This window comes from Gymnoscopelus braueri, assembly GCF_963280865.1.
Source record: "Gymnoscopelus braueri genome assembly, chromosome: 6".
Lineage (NCBI taxonomy): Eukaryota > Metazoa > Chordata > Actinopteri > Myctophiformes > Myctophidae > Gymnoscopelus > Gymnoscopelus braueri.
This window is the reverse complement of record NC_137607.1, coordinates 11,636,977-11,663,517: the sequence shown is the minus strand read 5'-3', so window position 1 is coordinate 11,663,517 and position 26,541 is coordinate 11,636,977. Positions and strand designations below refer to the sequence as shown.

Genomic DNA, 26,541 nt, shown 5'->3' with positions numbered 1-26,541 from the left:
CACAGTGAACTGGGGGTCCTTGAAATGAAAAAACAAAACAAAACAAACAAAAAAGGCTTGCAAATCATTAAAGACGGGGTGCCGTGATTCCCCACCCCCCCCCCCAAAGCATGATCATCAGGTATTATGATTATACTAGGAGGAAGATTTTTTTCAAAAAAGTGTACAGAAAGTGTTAAAATACAAGAGACAACAGCCTGGCGTGAATGGCCGTGGCGTCCCGTGTGAATGGGGCGTCACAGTCATACATGTGTGTTTGAGTTAGCCATGCCCAGAGCTGTTGTATGATAATAGGGGGAGGGGATGATTTTAACACTTGGTAAAAGCGGTGCTTTTCGATTGGGCCTTTTGCAGTGGTGTAAAGTAACTAAGTACATGTACTCAAGTACTGTACTTAAGTAAAATGTTGAGGTATTTTTTACTTTACTGGAGTATTTCCAATTTTCAGTGCTTTTACTTCTACTCCACTACACCTCCGAGGCAAATATTGTACTTTTACTCCACTACAATTATTTGAAAACTTTAGTTACTAGTTCATTTGCAATTATCAATTATTACATTATAAAACATACATTAACAACTTAAGCCCTATTTTAAACCTAGGCTACTTGAAAATAGCCGATCTACAAGCGTTGTGAGCTTGTAGATCTGCTATTTTCAAACATTTTAGTACTTTAACTTTTGGTACTTTAAGTACATTTTCATACCAATACTTTTGTACTTTTACTCAAGTAAATTTTTAATTCCGGACTTTTACTTGTAAAAGAGTACTTCTAAATTGCGGTATTGATACTTTTACTCAATAAAAAGAAATTGCGTACGTTTTTCTACCACTGATCGGGGGGGGGGGGGGGTGGGGGGTCTATCAGAGTTACGTTAACTTTCATAGAAACACACAAAACAGCAAAAGTACAAAACCATGGCACCACCTCTTTAACTTACACAGCATCATAAAGACGGCGCAGCCCAGCATCATGCCCCCGGCGCCCCAGCCGAACAGCGTGGAGGTGGTGCTGAGGCGGGACATCTGGGGCCCGCAGGCGCACGGCTGGTTCTCCACGGCCGTGCACACCTCCAGCACGAACTCGTCGGTGGCGTCGCAGGACAGGTTCTGCTCGTCGGCGATCTGCACCTCGATCTTGTACACGCCGGGCCACAGGGGCGTGCGGGCATGCAGGGCCGCCGTGGTCTCTGCAATGTGGGGCATGAGGAGGGCAGATTCAGTGGTGTATAAAGTAACTTAGTACAGATCTACAAGCTCACAATGCGTTGCGATGCAACGCATTGTGAGCTTGTAGATCTGCTATTTTCAAAAGATTTTTTAGACATTTTATAGATTTGAAAACTAAAAAAAAAAAAGTCCGGTTTAAAAAATAATCGCTAATAAGAAAATAATTGATAGTTGGAACAGTATTAAATTGAAGCTGATAAGTGGGTTCTCGCTGATTCCATGAAATTGGTGACCCACCTGGAAAAAGTATTTTCCACGGATGCACAATTAATCTGTCATCATATAGGTATGAGCGATGTCGGCATTAAAAATGCAACGTTGTATTGAACCGATATCAAAATAATGTATTGCTTTTAGCTGATATTTCATTTTATAATATTTGAAAAAAGCCTTTTTGTGATGTTTAGGGCAGCAGATTCAAGCTTTCAAAAGGATTAACAATTTAGATTTTTTTTTACATTGTCTTTACATTGTTTTAACTAATATGTCGTCTCTGGAAACCTCAACTATTATTTTTCAGGATTCAAATTCCAAAATATCAAAAGCAGCAGATCTTCAAGCTCGAAAACATTTATGTAAATTTACGTAAATCAAATTATTCTCATTCTTATACTTATTATATCTCCAACATTTATATGTTTTACTCTAGCCAACACTGTGGTCCTACCATTGACCATCTCCACGTCCCACTCGCCGCGCGTTCCCTCCTGTACGATGGTGAAGCTCAAGGGGGCGCTGTTGGGCTTGACGTCCTCGTCCAGGCCGCTGATGTAGACCGTCCGCTGGTCGGTGCACTCAAAGCCGTACTTGGTGGTCAGGAAGGGACAGTGGTCGTTGGAGTCCACCACGCCGATGGCTATCGTCCCCGTGGATGTCTTGGCGGGAATGTCTGAAAATCAGAGATGATCATGAAACACACCACCAGTGGCGTAAAGTAACTAGGTACATTTATTCAAGTACTGTAATTGAGTACAATTTTGAGGTATTTTTTTTACCTTGCTGGCGCATTTCCAATTTGCAGTGCTTTTACTTCTACTCCACTATACTGTACATCTCAGAGGCAAATTGTTATTTATAGATTTTGATTATTATTACAAAACATACATTAACCACTTCAGGCCTATATATTGATAGATCTGCTACAATTTTTTAACAACACGTGGGTCTTCTACAGGGGGTCCGAGACCCCTAGGGGGTCCTCAGAGTTACTGCCACCAAATATTTGTGAGATAGGAATGTATTTATTTATTTTCTTCTTTTTTTTTGCATTAGCCCATTGAACCCTTGCTTTGACAGAACCATCCAAAACCATCGCAGAACTTTACAGGTTCTGAAAAGTTTGAGGTTTCTGGAAGGATTACCCTCTCTCTCTCTCTCTCTCTCTCTCTCTCTCTCTATCTCCCTCTCTCTCTCTCTGTTAGACAGTGATATTGTCAAGGAAATGCTCGTCAGTAATTAATTCCTGGTACAAAGCCTGTACATGCCTGTGCAAAAGAGGCTCACAGAAACCTTGAATTCCTTAAGGGGATTTTGTATCGCAGTGCCAAAAAGAATGAACCGTCTAATGCAGACAGACAGTCGACAATGTAGCTTCCACCATGTTAGGACGGGTGAGATAGGAAAACATTTGAGAAATCGATGAAACCGTTAACTGTGTGCACATTCTAATAATGATTCTATATAACCACACATGACAATGTTTTAAGATGCTGACATTTAAACCTGAAGAGTCTTAGAGGCTTTGCTTCCTACAATGTGTAAAATTGGGGGCGTCATAGAAATTAAGTGTCTAAAATATCTGCACTATAAGATACTTCTATACCTGTGGGGTGGAGGGTCTTTTTTTGTTATTTTGTAATGTACGTTATGTTCATAATGTATACTGTATATACTTATCTGTTGAAACTGGTAATTGACTTGAATTTGATCGTGCGTGATAACTGTCACACCCTAATAAGTTGGCCAGCCTTTTTGACAGGTTCTGTCAGCACACTGTACTCTACTGTACTGTCACTGGAGTCCCCTGTAAATCAAGTTAATAAATGAACAGCAGCGTCTTGGAGAAAAGCCCTTTGGCTAGGGAGGGGACAAAACTACAGTGGGAAGACTTTGTTGAAAAGTTAAGGCTCTATGTTCTGATAGTAATCATAGCTATAGAGTGTTTGTTCAGTAACTCCGTCTTTCATTGGTGCGTCGCCCCTGGTTGCGCCTAAACCCTAACCTTTAACTTCACACAAACTCTGCCTAAACCTAACCTGAACCCTAACCCTAACCTCACAAACACTATGCCTAAGCCTAACCTCAAAACCACGTCGACCTGGGCGAAACTCGGGGAAAAGAGTCTCCCTTGTCTCTCCAGCTCTTTAGTTAACAGATTTTTTTTTTAGGGTGGGTTGTCATGTTCAACCAATCAGGAGAGAGTACCCATTTATCAGCTTCAATTTGTACAGTGTTCCAGTTCCAATGTTGTCTGATAATTTATTTGTGTCATCATCACCTCTAATTTTAATTTGTATCCTGGATGAGTTCGCTCTCCTGATGGGATAAAATTAGTATCCTGACCTGAGAATATGTTTTCTGTTTACCAAAGAGATGAAGAGACAGGGACAGTTACTGAACCCTCTTTAGCAATGATTGCAGGGATTACAGAGCTACTTAACACTCGATTTAACAAAAGAAAATATCGCTTACTGCAACTTTAATGTGAATCTGGCCTCTTGTAAAAACATATTATGTCAAATATATTTTTTGTCTGTGAAAACTTTTATTACACGACTTGGTTGAATGCTTGATTCTGATTGGCCAATCACTGAATTCAGTCGCGTGTTGTTTTTTAATAATGACAGCTGAGCTCAATAACAGACCGCTGTCTAATCTCAGAGCACCTGCTCATATTAATGTGTGTTGCTTGATTTTGTGCCGCATCCAACATGGCAGCTATGCAAACAAACACACAGTGGTGGAAAAAGTAGTCAAATGTTTTAGGCCTACTTAAGTAAAAGTATCAATACTGCTGTATAGAAATACTCTATTTCAAGTAAAAGTCCGGAATTCAAAATATACTTGAGTAAAAGTTCTAAAGTATTAGCATCAAAATGTACTTAAAGTACCAAAAGTAAAAGTACTCAGTAGGCACAATGGCCCCGGTTCACTAAGCAATTTACGACCATATTTCAATCTTACCGGCATTTAAGACAATTTTCTTCATGCAAAATATTGTCTTAAATGCCGGTAAGATCAAAATATGGTCGTACATTTCTTAGTGAATCAGGGCCAATGTCCTATTTAGTTTTCAAATGTATAAAAATCTTTTGAAACGCTCACAATGCATTGCATCGCGACACATTGTGAGCTTGTACAGTAGATCGGCTATTTTCAAATGGTCGAAATGTATAATAAAGGGCTGAAGTGGTTAATGTATGTTTTGTAATAATAATCAAAATCTACAAAGTAACTAGTAACTAAAGTTTTCAAATAAATGTAGTGGAGTAAAAGTACAATATTTGGATCCGAGATGTAGTGGAGTAGAAGTAAAAGTATTGGAAATTGGAAATACTCAAGTAAAGTACACATACCTCAAAATTGTGCTTAAGTACAGTACTGTACTTAAGTAAATGTACTTAGTTACTTCCCACCACTGCAAACACACAATGAAATGTACAGGTAAAAATAGCTGTCAAGAATATCTTTGAAAACTTTTGAAGCGAGAAATAGATGCAGTAACTGAAAATGTACTCTATTTTATCAACACACTTCCCGCTGTTTTCCGAGGCGACCGTGTTTCACTGGACGCACCTGGCATAAATTAATACTTACATTACCGTAAGCAATGAAATCCTTCGTTTTGTTGTTTTGGGTCAATTTATTCATTTCTTAATTAAGTAGCCGTGTAATGAGCTATCGCGATTGCGCCGGCTCTAATCACCCTCTATGGGTTTATTTCTCGATAATGACATTGATCATCCAATTGATCATCCCTTGCATAAAGTTCATTTGTTATATATTGTCTTACCGTCTGTAATGCAAAGTATCTTGGCAACGTATTTGCCGTTCCTCACGAACTTGGACTCTCGATCCGGCACCTTGTTGAGTCTGATCTCAGCGGTCTCTTCATCGATAGTGACCCAGTTGTCTGGGTCGTAGGCCTTTGCGTACCTGTAGTGCAACAAACGCACAAACCTTAATTTGTACAAAGTCGAATTGATTCATTTTGACACTGTAACAATAAAACACCCTTATGCTGCCATTGTACAACGGTGTTGCGTGCTGAAAATAGCCAACCCACAAGCTCACACCATTTTTTGTTGTCCTACCGTTCCGGTAAGACTTTATGTTAAGGTTGGGTCTGTAATAAGTTATAACCACATTTATAATGCATTATAATGCACTTATAAGGCATTATAACACTTGTTATAAATGTTTACAATTATATTATGCATAACAATTTATAACAAGGTTTATGAAGTATTATAACTTATAATAAATTACTACACGGCTTGGTTGAATGCTTGGTGTTATTTCTTGACCGATCAGCTCAATAACAGTCCGCTGTCTAATCAAAGGCTCAGAGCATCTGCTGATATCAACCTGTTTGATTTTGTGCCGTATCTAACATGACAGCCACGTGAATGCACACACCATGTACCGTAATTTTCGCACTATAAGCCGCACCTGAATATAAGCCGCAGCAGCTAAATTGAATGATTTGTACATATATAAGGCGCACTGGACTATAAGCCGCGGGTGTAAAATCCATAGATTTAGGAGGTCCCCTAGTGGCCGTTAGCTGTAAAAATCCATAGATAAGCCGCACCGTTATATAAGCCGCAGGGTCGAAAAATTGGAAAAAAGTCGCGGCTTATAGTCCGAAATTTACGGTAATTTACAGCTAAACGTTGCTCTCACGCATGTTTTTGAAAACATTTGAAGCGAGAAATAGACAATGCGGTAACCAAAAATGTATTCTATTTGATCAACACTTCCTTGTTTTCTGAGGCGACCGTGTCCATCCAGCGCAACACTTATGGAATGCTTTCATTGCCATAAGCAAGGAAATACTTAGTTTTGTTATTACTTTTTGGGTCAATGTATACATTTATTTATCAAGTAGCCGTGTAATAAGCGGGATAATTGATGGGTCGCCGGTCATTATATATATATATATAATGACCGGCGACCCATCGATTATCCCTTGCATAATATATAAGTGCTGGTCATAATGCATCATAAATTTATCTGCAATAAATTCTCTTGCAGATTGGCTATTTTCCACAAATGTTCACCCCAGGGGCGCTAGGTTCATGTGGTTAAAATTAAAAACAGAAAATACTAGGGATGCACAATATCGAAAGTTTGGCCAATATCCAAATCCGATTACAGATTATTTGCATGGTCAAATCGACCGATATGGATACCGACACTGCAATACAAATTATACAAGTTACAACCTGTTATACAGTAACTGGGTGCATATCGTTGCTATCGGGCAGAAACCTCATATCTCCATATTCTAACCTTTTGTGTTTTTTTCATAAATTAACGCCCTGCTTGATCATACTACAGCGCCACACGAAAGCATCAAAAGCAGCAGATCCGCAAGCTCCTAAAGCGGCGCGAAGTGACGCGTTTCGAACTTGTGGATCTGCTGCTTTTGATATTTTGGAATTTGAATCCTGAAAAGTAACAGTTGAGGTTTCCCCCCGACAGAGACGACACATGAGTTCAAAAAATGTAAAAACAAGCCTTTTGAAAGCTGAATCTGCAGCCCTAATCATCACAAAATGGCCTTTTCAGCTTCACCATGACAATTATAAATTACTTAGTAGTTAAGCAAAATGCTGTACTAACGAGACGCCCTCGGCTTTCTTCTTGGTGTCGGGATCCACGGCGGCGTAGGAGGTGAGGTACCCGCCGTCCGGCATCTGAAGCTCGTCCTCGGACGCCGCCACGTCCATGGTGGCCGGCATGAACTGCGGACCCTCCGGCACGTTCACCACCGCTATCTTGATCGGGTAGTTCGGCCCGGGCTTCGTGGGCTTCTTGACCGGCTTCCTCTTCCTCTTCTTCGGCTTGGGCTTCCCCTTGGGGTGAAGGCCCAGACCCAGTCCGGCCCCGGCCCCGGCCCCGGCTCCGGCCCCCGCGGCCGGCCCGTCCAAGTCCAGCCCGCCGCCGCCCTCCACGTCGACGTCTAGGTCTAAATCTAGATCCAAATCCAAATCCAGATCTAAATCCAGATCTAGATCTAAGTCTAGATCTAAATCTAAGTCCAAGTCCAAGTCCACGTCCACGTCCGGGCCCCCCCCGGCGCCCACCCCCACCCCTTTCCCTTTCCCTTTGCCTTTACCCTTCCCCAGCCCGGCCCCGGCACCTGCCCCGGCTCCTCCCCCTGCTCCCCCTCCGGCTCCTCCCCCTCCCCCTCCCCCGCCGCCTCCTCCTTCTCCGATATTCACTTCCACGTCCATCTTCACCGCCTCTCCACACACGAGAGGAGCCACGTTTTCGATGAGCAGCCCGATCTCCAGCGTCTGCACCTCTTCGAAGTCCACCGCCTGGGGAGTTAAAAGAAGAGAAGGGAAGTTAAAGGAAGGGAAGGGAAGTTAAAGGAAGGTAGAGAAAGGGATGTTAAAGGAAGGGAAGGGAAGGGAAGTTAAAGGGAGGCAGAGAAAGGGTAGAGAAGGAGAAAGGTGAAGAGCAACGGTCACAACCAAAACAGTCGGTGGGGGGGAGGGGGGGGGGAGTGGGGTCGTAGAATTTAAGCAAAGCATTTCAACAGGTTGTCATTCTGCGTTCATACAGGAGGAAGATATTGTTCTTTTTCATGTGGTGTGATAACATACAAAGTAGGGATGGGACGATATGAAAATTTCATGTCAGGATTATTGTGACCAAAATAATTGCGATTTAAGATATTATCGCGATAATCACAATATGTTTAAAACACTTAAAATGGCATTTTTGTTAACCACTTGAACCCCAGCATCTGTGGAACCCCAGATGCCCATCCCCATCCATAGTCTAGGGTGGAACATTTGCCAACAATAGCAGATCTACAAGCTACAAGCTTGTAGATCGGCTATTTTTGGCAAAGAGATTTAGAGAGTGAAAAAAAGGCTGCATCAATTACGTTCTTTACAGGTGCGCTTTACCAATTCCAGAGGGTTTAAGTGGTACCGGATATGCAGCTCGGCAAAGGTGAATTGATCGCAATGTATGACGGAGGACAATGTCACAATAAATTAAAATCTCTGCAATAAGATTATTGTGAGCGTTTTTTAGCATGATAAACGATGATAACGATTGACACGAGGTTGCATCGAGCGGCGTGAATGAGACGAACGAACCAGGTGAGGTGAATGCACAACATTTGCCTCAACATTGTCATGTTGAAATATCCCAACTTGGTTGAAGTTCGTTTTGCGAATGAAGCGCTGCGATTCATTGCCTCCTGCGGAACAAGGCTTTAAAGGCATAGTATGTAACTTTGCCCACACATACACATTTGAGCGATGCATTTCAATGTGAGGTGACTTTAAAGACACAACAAGAAATATTTACCTTTTTCACCCTGGGGCGAAAATTTGAAAAGTGTTCAACACAAGCAATTTTCGTTGCTTGCCAACAGAGTTATGCTAGTATGCAACAGCTAGTATGTGTGTGTGGGGGGGGAAATATTGCTTCAAGCAAAAAAACTAACAAAACATTATAATTTAAGGAACCCGATTATTGTTCATCACATCTGATGTGAATGCACCTTTAGGGCGCGGTCCCACCGCACTTTTATTTTACCTATGGGGCGGAATCTGCCAATGCTTTGTCAATGTAAATGCGTGGATTCACGCACGAGCGCATCTTTCCGCATGTCGCGCAGACCTTGCGTTTAACCGCTCTACACGACTTGTCCATTTCAAGCATATAACTGCTGGAGGCAGGAGCTGCTTCCCCCCCTTTGTCCAATTGGGTGAGTCGAAGGCGGACAGTCCCAAGACTCAGGAAGCAACATGGTGCTCAAGGCAGAAGGCGGTGCGGGCTACGGGGAGGGTCCGGAAAGTGAGTGACAGGTGCGTCACTGCGTTTTTTTATTATCCGCTGGCTGCACAACCTGTGTTTAACAGCAGCCAACCATGTTTTGTTGGGACCGCGCCCTTACAGTGGCAAAGCAGCGACATGGCACACGATTGGACCAGTGGTGGAAAGTAAAGTACATTTACTCAAGTACTGTACATCAGTACAATTTTTAGGTGTTTTTACTTCAGTACTTTTACTTCCAATCCACAACATCTCAGACAAATGAGATGTTGTGGATTAGAAAAGCACAAATATTGTGCTTTTACGCCTCTACAATTATTTGAAAATTTTAGTTACTAGTTACTTTGCAGATATAAATTATTATATTATAAAACATACAATAACCACTTTAGCCCTGTTTTATACATACGCTATTTGAAAATAGCCAATCTACAAGCTCACAACGCGTCGCATCGCGACGCGTTGTGAGCTTGTAGATCTGCTATTTTCAAACATTTTAGTACTTTTACTTTTGTTACTTAAGTATATTTTAATGCCAATACTTTTGTACTCTTACTCAAGTAACATTTTGAACACAGGCCTTTTACTTGTAACAGAGTATTTTTATATTTTGGAATTGAGACTTTTACGTAAAATATCCGAGTACTTCTTCCACCACTGGTTTTGACATACCTTGATGAGCTTCAGAATCCCCTCGTTGGTCTTGTTGTCCGTCTCTATGCTGAAGAGGCCGTTTTCGTTCCCCTGAGTGATGTGGAAGACAGCCAGCCAGTTGTCCGAGCCCTTCTCGTCTAAGTCGATCGCTTTGATCCTCAACACCACCACGTCGGCCACGTTCTCTTCCACCTCCCCATCGTACTGCAGACAAGACACAAGTGTTGATTTCGTCGACTAAAACTACGACGAAAAATGCGTGGCGACAACCTTTTATCACTGACGAAAACGAAATAAAAACGGAATAAAAACTAAGCTATGACGACTAAAACTATTGACTAATTTTGTCAACAAATAAAAACCAGGCTAAAATGTTAGTGAGGGACTAGTGGAGAAGAGATCCAGTAGAACTAAAAGACAAGTTATTTTGGTTTTGGTTGCGCTTGGGTGTTACGCTCTGAAAATAGCAGATCTACAAGCTCACAGCGCGTCGTAGATCGGCTATTTTCAGCATACAACCAAGTGTAAAATCAGCCACTTCCACTCCATCAAGGCATCGTCAAAATACATTTTAGTCGACTAAATCAACCGTAGATTTAGTCGACTATAATCTTATGATATTTAGTCGACTAAATCTAGACAAAAACTAAAACATTTCAGATGACTAGAATATGACTAAAACTAAATGGAATTTCATTGAAAAGACAGAAGATTTCCTGTCAAAATCAACACTGCTAGACACAACATAAAATGTCCTCTACATGCATGGGGTGTACACACACAACATACTATTTCAACTCACCCTGTGCTTGTAGGTCATAAACAAAGAAATCGTTTGATAATAATAATAAGCATCATCATCATCATCATCATCATCATTATATCAAAATGGGTTACCAGCCATTGCCGTTGGTTAGACACCTCGTATCTCCATATTTCACTTTTTTTTAAAGGTTTTTTCGTAAATCAATGGCCCACTTCGTCATACTACTACGATGACGTATTAGTGCCATCTAGGTAAAAAAAATCTCTGAGATTAATGTCGCAAATCTGTGAGCTTATAAAGTCGGACATTTGCAGTAAAATGTCAGAATATCGTTTTTTTTGTTTTTCTTTACCTAGATGGCCCTAATATGCCCTCATATACTACAGTGTCACATAAAAGTAGCAGAAATAGCAGATCTACAAGCTCAAAATGTGTCGTGGCTTGTAGCAGTGTTAATTTTGTTGACTAAGACCAAGACTAAAAGAGTAAGATTTTGATATTTAGTCCACTAAGACTAAACAATTTGACTAAAATAGGACTACAACTAAACGGTGTGTTATTCAAAAGACTAAAACTAAGAACAGAATTTGCTGTCAAAATTAACACTGGCTTGTAGATCTGCTATTTTTGCTTCTTTTTTTTTACATTTCAATCCTGAAAAGTAACAGTTTTGGACACATGAGGTTTCGACCCGACAGCATCGATATCATGAAGTTGACAAACAGCTCTCTCTCTCTCTCTCTCTCTCTCTCTCTCTCTCTCTCTCTCTCTCTCTCTCTCTCTCTCTCTCTCTCTCTCTCTCTCTCACCCCAGACTTCTCCAGTGTGGGGACGTTGTCATTGACGTCCAGGACCTTGATGAACACCGACCCCGTCCCAGACTGTCCTCCCTCTCTGCCACCCATGTCCGTCCCCTTCACCACCAGCGTGTAGTTGGCATGTAGCTGTTATAGGAGAAAAACTCAATGATCAACCAGTGGTGGAAAAACGCATAAGGATAAGGATAATTCCTTTTAACAGGACATTCATGAAAGTCCTTGCGGGCTTGTTTCCAATGAGGGCCTGTGAGCAATTAGGGGTTAAGAGTCTTGCTCAGGGACACATTTCATTTCATCAACACATATGCTGACCTGGCCTGGAATCGTACCTGGGGCAACCAGGGCCTCTGGCTCCATAGGCGGGCTCACTAACCACTCAGCTATGGCCGCCCCGCATTTCTTACTTAAGTAAAAGTATCAATACTGCAATGTAGAAATACTCTGTTACAAGTAACAAGCTCACAATGCGTCGCATCGCGACGCATTGGGAGCTTGTAGATCTGCTATTTTCAAATGGCCGAAATGTATATAGGGCTAAAGTGGTTAATGTATGTTTTGTAATTACAAATTACAAAGTAACTAGTAGCTAAAGTTTTCAAATAATTGTAGTGGAGTAAAAGTACAATATTTGGCTCTGAGATGTAGTGGAGTAGTAATAGTACTGAAATTGGAAATACTCCAGTAAAGTAAAAATACATCAAAATTGTACTTAAGTAGTAAGTACAGTACTTGAGTAAATGTACTTAGTTACTTTACACCACTGCATGTCCAGTGCTGGTAAAGGTCTTACAGTACCTCTCGGTCTAGGTTGAGCTCCTTGACGGTCAATTTTCCAGTCTTCCTGTCGAGGGAGAACATGTTCTGCTTGCCTTTGGGCTCCTGGCTGACGATGAAGTAGGCGATCTCTGCGTTGACGCTCCCTACAGAGTCATCGTCATGACCGACCACGTTCATGACAAACTCTCCTAGAGAGGGGATCACCACCGCACAATGAGTCTGATTGAACTTTTGTTCTTTTAAAGGCCCATGAAATTCGGTTCTAAATCTGGTTATCATGTGGCATTTGTGTATTGGATTATTGCAATTAGGTGTTTAGCAAACCTTTTCACCAAATGTCTTTGCTGAAATTGCCAAGGAGCTCACATTGCAGATCTACAAGCTCAGAACGTGTTGCGCTGCGACGCGCTGTGAGCTTGTAGATCGGCTATTTTCAGCATGCAACCAAGAGTAAAATCAGCCATTACGACGCCATTAAGGCACCGCCAAAATACATTTTAGTTGACTAAATCAACTGTAGATTTAGTCGACTATAATCTTATGACATTTAGTTGATCAAACTAGACAAAAAGTAAAACATTTCAGAAGACAGATGATAAAATATGACTAAAACTAAATGGAATTTTATTCAAAATCAACACTGACACACACACACACACTCACACACACACACACACACACACACACACACACACACACACACACACACACACACACACACACACACACACACACACACACACACACACACACACACACACACACACACACACACACACACACATTACCTCTCTTGCTCCTCTCGGTGATGTTGCCAGATTGTGGTTTAAAGTAAGGAGGGTTGTCATTCTCATCGGCCACTATAACCGACAGAGGGATGTCCTCCTCAGCCTGGCTCCCGTTTCTGTACTTAGCAATTCCTGTTAGCTGCATGAAAGCACACAACATGTATTTTACTTGTGCTTGATGGGGAAAAACGTTCAACTGAGGAGTTCATATAGATTGTTATTCAGTCCTTCTCAAAGAGGTTTTCCGGGGACCCACAGGGGTCCTAGAGGGGGTCCACGGGCTAAATTAGTTAATGTAGCATCATAATCAGTTTAAAGGTTTCATGACGTTCAGTTTTTACCACATATTAAAAGTCTTTGTCATGGTCCTTCAAACGTGTATAGAAAGTTTTAACAAAAAATTCCACTCCATTGATCTATGGCAGGTGTTTTTCTCTCACATTTCTAAAGCCTTTTCAACTGCAATGAAAAAATAAATCTTTGCCTGCGGGTGTCGCTGGTGAGGGATTTTGCCTGTCAATCATCGCCTCTGCTCCGCCCCCCCCCAAAGGAAAGGATAGGGGAGGGGAGGGGCTAGGACGAGAGTGGGCGGGATTAATCGGCTGTGACCTCACTGTCGAAGGGCCAAGCTCAGATTACTTTTCAGCCTAATTATTCAGAAAACCCCAGACCACAGAAAATCCACTGAATGTTCAAAGTTCAGATTTTGTGGGTGTAATTGAGGTCATAAAACCCCAAAAAAAACATAAAAAATAAAAAAAAAGTGAAAATGAATGTCATAGAACCTTTAACCACTTTATCTCTATCTTATAGTTATTTGAAAATAGAAGATCTACAATATGTTTTTGAAACGCTTTAACACAATAGCAATATTCTTCCCCCATACACAAATCTTGTATGGGGGTCCCTGGCACTATTTTCAGATGGGACCCTGCGGCCACATACATATTATTGTGGGGGGTCTTTGACATGAAATTGTTAGAGAACCAACCACTGATATACCAGCCTGATCGCCAGAGAATTAGTATACATTGCACGGATCCAGTGCATGTCATTCCGTGCATAGTCGCCTAGAAACCCCGAAATTCCGTGCATATGTACGGCGAGTCCCACGGTGGGCGTAACCAGTCGCAACCTGGAAAAACCCGGAAGCACAGCAGTCCCCACAACAAAATGTACGATTCTGTGCCTATCGGTACATAACTCAAACGGCGCTGAGTAGGCACAAGGGAATGTCGCAACGTTCGGGACGGCAACTCGCTCGCTTTAGCTCCCTCGGTGGCCCCTTACGTGGCGACAATTCCCTTGAGACTGCGCGCCTCCTAAATGGTTTAGTCACAATGGGGGAGATGCGAGGCGGCTATGCACGGATTTTCGGGTTTTCCAGTTGTCTATGCACGGAATTTCAAAAACGTTCAAAGAGAACGTTTCCTCTGGCGATCGGGTTGCAGCTACAAGAACAGCTCTTTCCATCTACCTAAATCAGGGTTGGATTTGCTGGGAGGGATTTGTTCATGAAAAATGTATAAGATCTAAGTGGGAAAAAAGAAGACACTCACATTGTAGTGTGGGCGTTCCTCTCGGTCCAGAACCCGGGTGATGCGCACGTATCCGGTGTCCGGGTCGACGATGAAGAGTCCGAACGGCTCCTTATCCGCTCCCTCTCCGATCAGATAATACTCCACCTTCTCAGTGTCACTCAGGTCAGAGCGGATCTGCACACACACACACACACACACGCACGCACGCACGCACGCACGCACGCACGCACGCACGCACGCACGCACGCACGCACGCACGCACGCACGCGCACACGCACACGCACACGCACACACACACACACACACACACACACACACACACACACAGCAAGGAAGACACTCATCACTGTAGGGTGGAAACCTTGTATGTCCAAGACCTGTGTTCCAATCAAGGGGCAAACCCCCTACGCTGGAATTTAAGCTCACTTCCAGGTTCTCGTTCAGCTTGCTGTTCCTATTAATGACCCATGCAGCAGATGTCGCTATACTTCACCTTCTACCGGTCGGCAATAAGAAATCATCTCAATACAACTGAATGAGGTTTTGGGGCGAACATTATACTTGATTTTATTATCTTAGTAAACCTTTTCATAAATATTTTAAATCATCATGATTATGATTATAATTTAAATTATGGTCCCATTCATTTTAAAACGAATGATAAAGTATGGTATGTTTCGAGGGTTTCCACTGGTTCTACCGAGTGGAGACCCACCCTTGCTGCAATAGCCAGAAGGAGCGAGTGCATTTTACGGCAGCGGAACTGCCGCGGAACTGCCGGCAGTGACTGCCGCAACTGCCGGTGGAGGAGCGGCAGTGACTGCCGGCGGTGCAGCGGAACTGCCGCGGAACTGCCGGTGGAGGAGCGGCAGTTGCTGGCAGTGACTGCCGGCGGTGGAGCGGCAGCTGCCGGCGGAGCAGCGGAACTGCCGCGAACTGCCGGTGGAGGAGCGGCAGTCAACTTCTTTTTTCCGCCGATAAAGTATAGTTTTGGACCATGAAGGACTCAGTAGACCTTGAGGCCAAGGAGTCGCGCCCAAGCGCCTCCAGGCGCGAGTGCCCGCGACGACCGGCCGATGGTCTACTAGTCGACTAAGCGCCGTCCGAGTTATGTACCGATAGGCACAGAATCGTAAATAATATTGGTGGGGACTGCGTTACACAAACGCAGCACACTCCCAAAGCTGGCACCGCCGGCAGCTCCGCGGAAGCTCCGCGGAAGCTCCGCGGAAACTGCCGCTGCCGGAAAATGCACTCGCTGTCCCTCGCAATAGCATTAATATCCATTAGCATTTCGGACGGGATATAGGCCTAGAAAGATGGCGGATTTGAAATCGATGAAAAACAGGCTTCAAAACAGGTCTGTGTCCGATGTAGTTATTATTTAGTCACAATTAAGCTCTTCGTTGATACTTTTCATTGGTTAAATATTTATGAAACCCACAGACACTATCAACCTGTTTTGGGCACGTCATTGTCATTATAGGTGAAAATTACAATTTCTAAAAAACGTCAACATTTTTAAACCACATTTAAAGCTGCACTATGTAACTTTCCTCTTCTACCCCGGATTTGAACGCGGTTCTCCTGCCAAGTGCTGACTTTTTTTTTATACCATTGAGCTAATAGAGCCTGCTTGCTTGCTCAGGGGATAAATTGAATCTTGAACTTCAGGTTCAAAATTCATCGGCAACCAGAAACAGGATGGTGTCAAAGGTCATTATTATTACTAAACATAGGCATTAAATGAAATGATAAATGATGTGGACACACCAACATTTTGCTGAGTGAGTGAGCGAGTGAGTGAGTGCGTGAATGAGCGTGTGAGTGAGTGAGCGAGCGAGCGAGCGAGCGAGTGTGTGTGCGTGTGCGTGTGCGTGTGCGTGTGCGTGTGCGTGTGCGTGTGAGTGAGCAAGCGAGTGAGTGCGTGAGTGCGTGCAACAAATAAACCCTTCTTAATTGATGGTGATGATGGATTTACCCAGCAGCAAATAAAGTCATTAAAATCAGCCCCACCTTTATCAGCTGCAACAACATCATGAAGTGACACATTGATGCATGACTAATTGCTACGTTAAAATCTGAATACTTTTTCCCAACACAGTTCACAGGTGAAAGGTATTTTGGTGTCTTAACTTTGCTGTCATCAGGCTGCTAAAGTCCCAGTACGTTGGCCTGCGTTTATGGAAAAAGGTTTATTTACTTGTCAAGCTTTCATCCTGGCAGCGAGTGTGAGTGACACTATGAAACACCAAGAACCAGTTTCATGGCCCTGAGCAGTTCCTACCCTTCATCTACACTGCAGGTTTGTTATGACACTACTGTGCGTTTATCATGGGAAAGTAGTCTTTCACGAGGATACACATGAAATATGTTCTTTCCGGTCCTTAAAGAAATACTTCACCCAAAGAATGACTCGTATACGTCACAACAAATGTTATGAGAATGTTATTCTGTCTAGTTTTTAAAATCGACAATAATAATGAAAAAGGAGACGCTAGGTGTAATGTGGTTAATACAGGTCCATTATTACACTTTCAGAGTTTCGGTGGGGATCTGTTAGTGGTTAAGTGTCTTGCTCAGGGACACTTCGACACATAGGTGGGTGAGCTGAGGGTCAAACCTGTGACCAGACGACCCCTATCAGGCTGCCCAAAATTCAATAACTAAATGAACACAGAGGAGTCTTTTTTTTTAATTGCATGTGATTTACCTTGGCAATGTAAGGTCTGTGGGTGTAGTCCTTGTTCTCCTTAAGGGTGCAAGGAGGGAGGATCCACTCTCTCTTTTGTCTCCTCAGCACCTTCCTTTGATTATGTGTGTCGGCCCATGCTGCGTTGAGCATCTGAAAACACACATACAAGGCTTGTAAACGTCACATCTAAGCACACTGGACTCACATGAGGCCTTGTAAACATCATATCTAAGCACACTGGAAACACACAAACTAGAATATCTGCAAGGCTGTGAATATACAGTAGTAAAGATGTTTTAACAAATCAAGAATCAATCTTTTTGAGCGGAGTGAGTCGTTGTTATGAAGAGGAGGCTCATTGCTTTGATAATACAGGACAATTTATTATAAAATATAAAATTATTACAATGTATTCTTACGAACACATTTTGACTGTGCAGAGGGAAAAAGTAGGGGGCCTAGTACAGACCCCTGGGGGACTCCAGCTAATGACATTTTTAGTGTTTAAGTGGTATATATAGACTCCAATTAGGACATCTTCAATTAAAAATAAGAACCAAATTTCACTTTCGATGCGATGCGAGAGTGTGGTATAGCCAACACCAGCTCAGAACTCATGAATCTCTGCTAACATCAGGGTCTTGAGCTCCACAGTGGTGTTAGCTGAGCTGTCGCACCGCAGTGCATCTACGTAGATGGTGCTTCTGGCCTTTCCTGGCTTTGCCCTGGGTTGGCTCCCATTTGCTTGTCAATAGTTCCAGGTGCCTGACGCAGTGCCCTGCCAGCCTCATCCCTCTTTCTCTGACTTTATCTGTGACCCGTGGTAGGTCCCCATAGAGGACCACATTTCATTTCCAAGTGGTGGATTCAAAACATCAAACGTCCGCAAGGTTGCTGCCCACTTAAAAAGTTAGGCTAACATCAACACAAGAGACTTCAAATAGCTAATGAAGAAGGCTAGCTCCATAGTGGTAGTTAAACAGTCTGGAGGTGGTTATGGACGTTATGGAGGGGAGGATGAGGAAGGACGACTTGGAAGTACATAACAGATGTCTGTTAAGCTTAACTGTTATAACCTTTTCATTGTTGACTGATAGTATATTTAAACTACAGTATACTATATACTGTATCAGCCCCATCCCCTGTAGTGTGTAGCCTACATACTGTATATCAATTCATAGGTTTCATGTTTCATTTGTTGATATCAGGCAAATGATTTTATTGCATTTCATGTTATGTCTGTCTGTCTGTCTGTCTGTCTGTCTGTCTGTCTGTCTGTCTGTCTGTCTGTCTGTCTGTCTGTCTGTCTGTCTGTCTGTCTGTCTGTCTGTCTGTCTGTCTGTCTATCTATCTATCTATCTATCTATCTATCTATCTATCTATCTATCTAGTGTATCTATCTATCTATCTATCTATCTATCTATCTATCTATCTATCTATCTATCTATCTATCTATCTATCTATCTATCTATCTATCTATCTATCTATCTATCTATCTATCTATCTATCTATCTATCTATCTATCTATCTATCTGAGTCATCATCATATATGTGAGTCATGGTGAGTGTTTTATTGTCAGTCTGTGTTCCAGTTTCGGTTGATAATTGATTTATGGCATTTGATGTTGTGTGGGAACATCACCATATTCCACCTGCCTCACAGCATGGCCATGTTATCAGCTGAGTCAGCGATCACACTGACTCACTTACTTTAACCTCTTAAACCCTTATACTTTGTTCACTGGAGCCCCCTAGGACTATACTGGGGGACCCCTCCTGTTTTGCTCTACACTCGCCGAAAAAAGCCGATCTACAAGCTCACAACGCGTCGCGTTGCGACGAGTTGTGAGCTTGTAGATTGGCTTTTCTTCTGTCTAATGTTCGCCCGCAGAACATGGGACACGATAGGGTTGAAGTGGTTAATATGTGAAGAGAGAGCTTCCTTACAAACAAAGAGTTGGCTTACATCAAACAGACTGACTCGACACTCCGGTTTTCTCTCCAAACCCCTGCCAACACTCTCTCTGTCTTGAACTTTTCCCCTTTCACTCTAATAGTCTCCTTCTTTTGACTTTCTCTGTCTGTTCTCTGTCTCTCTCACTCTGCATGTCTCCATCATTTTCTTGAGGGCTTAATTCCTCTACACCAACTCTTCACCGAAAATAGCTACGACAAGCTCACAACGCGGCGCGTTGCAATGCGTTGTGAGCGTGTACATTGGCTATTTTCGCTCAATGTTCGCCACATAGGGACCCTAGTGTTCATGTGGTTATTTATGCATCTTTCTTAACATCTTAATGAATCTTAGAATACAGCACAAGTTTTACAGCCAATGCGAATGTAATCTTTGAAAGTGAACTATTGGAATTCTGTAGTTGCTACATCCCCTCACACTTTTACTTATGTTTGCTTAAGCTGTTGGCCTTGGGCCAGAAGAGAAAACAGTGCAGCAAATTTGTCATACAGCCTGAGGTGCAAAGCAACAACTGTGACAACAAGTCTGATCACAAACGGGCGTTGGAGAAATCTGGGCAGAGGAATACAGCAGCGAGGCACTTATTTAACTGTTGCAGTACCATCTGTGCATTTATTTTCTTGATAAGCTTTGAGCTTCTGGAAATATTTCAAAGTAGATGCATATCAGTAAACGCATTTTTCATTCATTCATGTAGCCTTTGTTTAACCACTTAAACCCAATATAATTCTAGGCCAGGCACCCCACTGTTTCCCTAGCCGATCTACAAGCTCACAATGTAATGTGAGCTTGTAGATCTGCTTTTTTTAGCTGCATGTTCACCCCAAGAATAGGAACGGTTAAACCTTTGGATTAGCATACGGTTGTATATTGAGATATTGAAAGGATAATGATTCATCTGACATTAAATACATTGATGAGCATGACAATGTCTTCAATCCCACTTAGATTCCAACACTTCTCACCATTATGGACAACAAACCAAAATGTCACGCTGTAAAACTAGCGTCATAGCCAAACAAACATTTATTGGCTATGAGTCATGACAATAAAGAAGAGATTTAGTGTTGGGATAAAACAGGAGAGGGCCTAGTAAAGAGCCGTGGGGGACTCTGGTCAACTATGTTTATCACACTATAGCATTTTACTGCTTGTACCTGCATGAGTATAGTGCCAAATACATTCTCGTGATTCTTAATGCATGTGACTGAATCAACCCATTAAGACTGGGGAACGCATCTTTCATCTGTCCTTTTTGTAATTTTTTGATTTCTTTGGGCTATTCAAAAATAGCAGATATACAAGCTCATATTATATTAGCTTGTAGATGAAAAATCCTGAAAATGTGTGCAAATCTTTGAATGTATCTATATATATGTCCTCAGGTCTACAAGCTCAGATCTACAAGCTCATAGCGCGGCACTCGGTGCCACGCTATGGGCTTGTATATCTGCTATATTTTTTTAATAACCCAAAGAAATCTTAAAATGACACAGATGCGTTCCCGGTCTTAATGGGTTAATGTTTCGTAGCGCTACCCCTTTAAGAGGAGGGCATAAAAGGGGAGACCAGATTCGCGGCCTTCCTTTTGGCCCAAAGCCTGCATTTGGGTGTTTGGTGAAAGACTAGGAGGCTTGAGGTTATTCAACCTAATACTCGGTGAGGAAACTTGTGAACCAATGTTATTACTTTTGTAGTTCATTTTGACAATATGGCTATTGTTTTAACAAGTGGCCATGGTGTTCTTTATCCCCTTTATATTAGAGACTGGGTTGTGTTAATGTTTGTATGTTGAACTTGAGCCAATAACTAGGTGTATCATACTGGGCCATTATTAATTACTTCATGGTTTGAAATATACACACTTAATTGCAACTGAGAAATAGCTATCAGGCAGCTAATGTTTCAACTTCCCATCAATCAATCCGGTTGTTTAGCCTTCTGGCTTGTCTAGCTAGTCATGACTTGTGACAGCTTTGCATCCAATGATAAGAGAGACGTGTGAATGTTATGACAGTCAGCTGGTCATTTCCAGGTGGAAAAGGTACTCATTTCTAATTTAAGTAAAAGTATCACTACTGATACAGAAACACTCTATTACAAGTAGAAGTCCAGAATTCAAAATTGTCTTGAGTAAAAGTACAAACGTTTTGGTATCAAAATGTACTTAAAGTACCAAAGGTAGAAGTATACTCATTATGCAGAATGTCCCATTTCACAACTAAATTGTATACAAATCTTTTGAAAATAGCAGATCTACAAGCTCACAATGCGTCGCATTGCGAGCTTGTAGATCTGCTATTTTCAAATGGCTCTATATAGGGCTGAAATGGGTATGTTTTGTAATAATAATCAAAATCTACAAAGTAACTAACTAAAGTTTTCAAATAATTGTAGTCGAGTAAAAGTACAATATTTTCCTCTGAGATGTAGTGGAGTAGAACTAAAAGTACTGAAAATTGGAAATACTCCAGTAAAGTAAAAGTACCTCAAAATTGTACTTAAGTACAGTACTTGAGTAAATGTACAACGTTTGTTTAAAGTGCTACCTAGTTGGCAAAACAATTAATTACATGTTATAGCCATTTCCATGTCTATGCAACATTAAAGGGATATTTCACTTTCAAACATGTTTGGGGTCATTTTAACGTCTACTCAGGCTTTTGTGAGCACCCCAGACCGTTTTTAAGTTGCTTGATTCAGTATTTAGATATTTGATATTCACTTTATCAGACACGCCCCCATCCTATACAAACCCATTGTAACTTCAAACTCCAGATGCATTGAATCTGATTCATTGAAAACACCCGTCCTGGGTTCTTGTGACTGATATTGACCTTCTAATGCGTGAGAAGACTTTTTTTTCATTAATTCTTTTATAATATTTTGGGAAAATGAAAAAAATAAAAAAATAAAAAATGAATTAAAAAAACAGTCTCCTCACGCATTAGAAGGACAATATCAGTCACTATAACTAAGGACGGGTGTTTTCAATGAATCTATCGTTGGTTAAAATGGAGTTTGAAGTTACAATGGTTTTTATAGGAAGGGGGCATGGCTGATAAAATGAATATCAAATATCTAAATACTGAATCAAGCAACTTAAACTCTCTGGGGTGAAACAAAAAAGCCAGAGTAGACTTTAAAATGACCCCAAACATGTTTGAAAAGTGAAATAATCCCTTTAATTAGCATTGTGTGTATAGTGTTTGTATGTGGAATTATGCCCCTTAATCTTTTTGGAGAAGTTTGTATAGCTTCTTTCAAGATAATTGGTAGCAGAAGCTATAGTGGATAAGTGAGGTGTGATGATTGATGACTCATGACTCTAACCCCTACAGTCCCAACGGACAACGTCATTGACAAGAAAATCTCTAAATAAGTCTACGGCATTTACCCTAAAGTGGGAGATTACTGTACAACAACAACCTATCAGTGAAGTTAGAATAACGCCTCCAGTCTTTGAACATAATGTCAGTGCAGTGTCAGCAGAAAATTGCATAATTGTTTTTTTTTTGTTTTTATTTTATTTTCTGGGCAAAGACCAACACAATTTGGAATTGCATGACGTCCCTGCATGGAGTTATCACTAGCAGGGTATGCCAGGAAAAAAGAAAGTTGGTCGGTTACAACTTGTCCAGAATGCACCACACGTGCTGACAAAGACCGGACAGAGAACATTCATTACACTCATGTTCAAGTTCCTTTGTTTGCTTGTTAGTTTTATAATAGATTTCTAGTAGGCTACTAATTGGCAAATCGCCATGCCTATGTATCTGAAATGACCCTTAGATCCTCTGACACTGGTCTCTTAACACTGGTCTCTTAAACGCAAAAAAGGCATGGTGAAGCAGCTTCTATGTACAGTAGGCTACTATCTGGAACAGCCCAGAGGATCTCATTTTTACACATCTTTTTAGCATTGCTTTTAGGATCTTTACATAGCTTTCCTTTGCCTTTAGATGAATAAAAATCCTTTCATTTTATCATTCATTATCATTATTTTTATGTGACGGATATTGATTTGCACCTGATTTATCAAATGTGCTAGCAAAATTTGTACTGATTGAATTATTAATTTAATTCATGTCTAGCATAGGATAGTTTTAAATGATCTCATTCCCCAGAACAGTGTTAAATAAGCCAAAAGGTTCTCCCAACACATTCTTTAACCAACAGCAGCCAGCCAAAATGAACGAATTCATAAAATGCTTTGGATCTGCATGCATAACCATTTGAACTCGACTGAAATGTGATTTATGAGTAAAACACAAACTGACAGTGCGGGTTCTACTGCATATTGTTCAGGCTGCACTTTGTTACACCTTTAAGAAAAACACAAACTGTCCACATTGTCATTGCAGAACATTCTGCGTGTTCAGCAAAACCACCGGCACAGAGTGTTCTTTACCAGTTTGTCATCATAACACTGAACATGTGCTGGAAGAAGCACTCAGATATTTTTACTTAAGTAAAAAAGTAATACCACCATATAAAAATACTTATATACTTATAAAATTACAACAAATATACTTAAAGTGCCAAAAGTAAAAGTACTAAAATGTTTGAAAATAGCAGATCTACAAGCTTACAACTCGTTGTGTTCTGAGCTTGTAGATCTGCTATTTTCAAATAGTTATGTATAAAATAGGGCTAAAGTGGTATGTTTTATAATATAACAATGTATATCTGCAAAGTAACTAGTAACTAAAGTTTTCAAATAATTGCAGTGGAGTAAAAGTACAATATTTGCCTCTGAGATGTAATGGAGTAAAAGTATTGAAAATTTGAAATACTCCAGTAAAGTAAAAAATACCTTAAGTACAGTACTTGAGTAAACACTGAACATGTGAAGATGAATCGGCCACTGAGATGTTCAACCATTTCATGTTATTCAAATATTATCTACAACCATTGGAAGAATAATGCCCAATAATGCTATGAAGAATAATGCCAACTTTATAGCAGACATATAACGCAGAAAATAGCTGATCTATAAGCTACAGGGGGGTCGTCAAATCTTTGTGTGATTGGATTTCTTTTTACATGAACCACTTGAACCCTATAGCATCCGTATTCTGAGTGGGACATTCATCGAAAACAGCAGATCTACAAGCTCACATCGCGTCACAGCGTCACACTTTGACGCGCTGTGAGCTTAGGTAAGCGACACGTTGTGAGCTTATAGATCGGTTATTTTCTGTGTGCAACACCATCGTACGGCAAGGTTATAATCAGGCTTAATTCTGAAATATTCCCAGGCATGCCTATTCAAGACCACCAATACATCTTATAACAGAATGACATGTCCTACGACGACAAGCCTCTCGCAGAACGCAAAGCCACACGAAAAGGAGAACTTAATGAGGTTGTTTTACTCACCAATGGCAGCATTAACATCAACAGCAGGCCCACCACTGCAAGGGAGACCCTAGCCATGGCTGAATGCAGTTAACTCCACACCATGCACTATAGGGCTTTGAAGTAATAAGTCTCCGTCGTGTTTTCTTCAAACTTGAACTCGAGTGTTTTGAGAGGGAGGTTTACAACAAAAAAAGGAGGTCAAGTGCCTTATGTATGTTCCCTGCAGGAGACACACCTACAGTATAAGCTTTAACCCCCCGCCACATACACACACACACGCACATGCACACACAGACACAGACACACACCTGCACTCATGTGCTGACAAACACACCTTCAGCCCCCTCCCCTTTCCTTCTCCTTGGCCCTCCCACTGTATGACAGAGGCAGTTAGCCATCTTATACCTCATTTATACTTTTAATATACTTTATGTCAACAATTTATAAATGTTCTGCTATTTAAACATTTTCAATACATATTTGGATGCACGCGCGTGTGTGGCCTATCCTTCACCCATACAAAGAAACAGCAACACAGTTCATATATCTACACAAAGTGAGTACAGCACCAATAGATAATCCTGAACAATAGCAGATCTATAAGCTTATAGATAGAGCTTATAGACCTGCTATTTTCAGTGTGCAACACCGGTGTGCAACTAAGTATAAATCTAGTCTCTTCACACGTATGTTTTTGACAGGCATGCCTGTGCTGTGGGCGTGGCAGCCCTGTGGGTTGGGAGAGGGGAGGGGAGGGTGGGGTATAGGGTGGGGTTCAGTACTTTATGTCCTCGGGTGCCAACGCTTCTCTCTGGCTCCGTCAGTGCATCTGCTTCGCCCGATCAAACGACAAAGATCCACTTTTGGGACAGAAAGCAGACCGTGACACATTCATGGCACGGCACAGCCAACCTCTCACCTCTATAGTGATTGATGTGACAGCTATCTATTCATCGTTGTGTTTTGCAACGAGCTAAACATTGCTGGCATGAGCCGGCGAGCTCTCCAGCTGCTGATAAAATAATCCAACAAATAAGCAGTGGTGGAAAAAGTACTACATTTTTTTTTAAACTTAAGTACAAGAATCATTACTGCGTTGTGAGCTTGTAGATCTCAGAGAAATTCGGCTATTTTAAAATAGCCAAAGTATACAGATACAGTGTATAGGGCTGAAGAGGTTCATTTTGTAATAATAATCAAAATCAACAAAGTTGAACATTGGAAATAATCCAGTAAAGTAAAAGTACCTCAAAATTGTACTCGAGTATAGTACTTGAGTAAATATACTTTCCACCACTGCAAATAAGGTTTGCTGACATTGCACTGTTGTCTAAGATTACTTGTTGTCATACAACATGGGTCATGCTTTGTTTTTAAAAAGCGCTCACAAGTTAAGGATTGTAAATTCCGGCATGTTTGACTGACGAGAGGATTGCCTGAGGGAATGGCGTTCTATGGAGAACATACTGTACAGTTCAGTGGAAGCACAGTGGAACGGGACCCAGAGTTACAGGACTTTAAATGGTTTATTTGTTTACATGCACATAGAAAGACAGTTGAATTATGAACATACAATGAAGATTGTTCCGTTCAGCCCAAAACACACTCAAAACAAAAAAAGAAAATACGACTTATGAGAGTCTGCATAATGTAAGGCATTTTGTCCCATCTGCATGTCTGAACATGGAGCATGTTAAAACAAGAAGTATATCGATGCTGTCGGGCGGAAACCTATCTCCATATTTTAACCTTTTGTGTTTATTCATAAATTAACGCCCTACTTGATCATACTACAGCGTCACACAAACGTATCAAAAGTAGCAGATCTACAAGCGACGCGTTTCGAGCTTGTAGATCTGCTACTTTTCATACTTTTGAATTTGAATCCTGGAAAGTAACAGTTTTGGA

The 26,541-nt window shown here is 41.4% G+C and overlaps 1 protein-coding gene across 1 annotated transcript in view; it reads right to left on the bottom strand.

The window, feature by feature from the left end:
- The window catches only part of LOC308086798 (uncharacterized protein), a 35,927-nt gene extending 11,043 nt beyond the window's left edge, over positions 1-24,884 (bottom strand). Inside the window, 11 exon segments of the mRNA XM_080430444.1 lie at positions 890-1,191; positions 1,899-2,120; positions 5,244-5,386; positions 7,079-7,779; positions 9,929-10,114; positions 11,485-11,619; positions 12,289-12,458; positions 13,059-13,197; positions 14,618-14,773; positions 17,313-17,444; positions 24,652-24,884. Of these exon segments, the coding sequence (XP_080286570.1) occupies positions 890-1,191; positions 1,899-2,120; positions 5,244-5,386; positions 7,079-7,779; positions 9,929-10,114; positions 11,485-11,619; positions 12,289-12,458; positions 13,059-13,197; positions 14,618-14,773; positions 17,313-17,444; positions 24,652-24,708 (2,343 nt within the window). The 5' untranslated portion in view covers positions 24,709-24,884.
- Between the last annotated feature and the right edge of the window lie 1,657 nt (positions 24,885-26,541).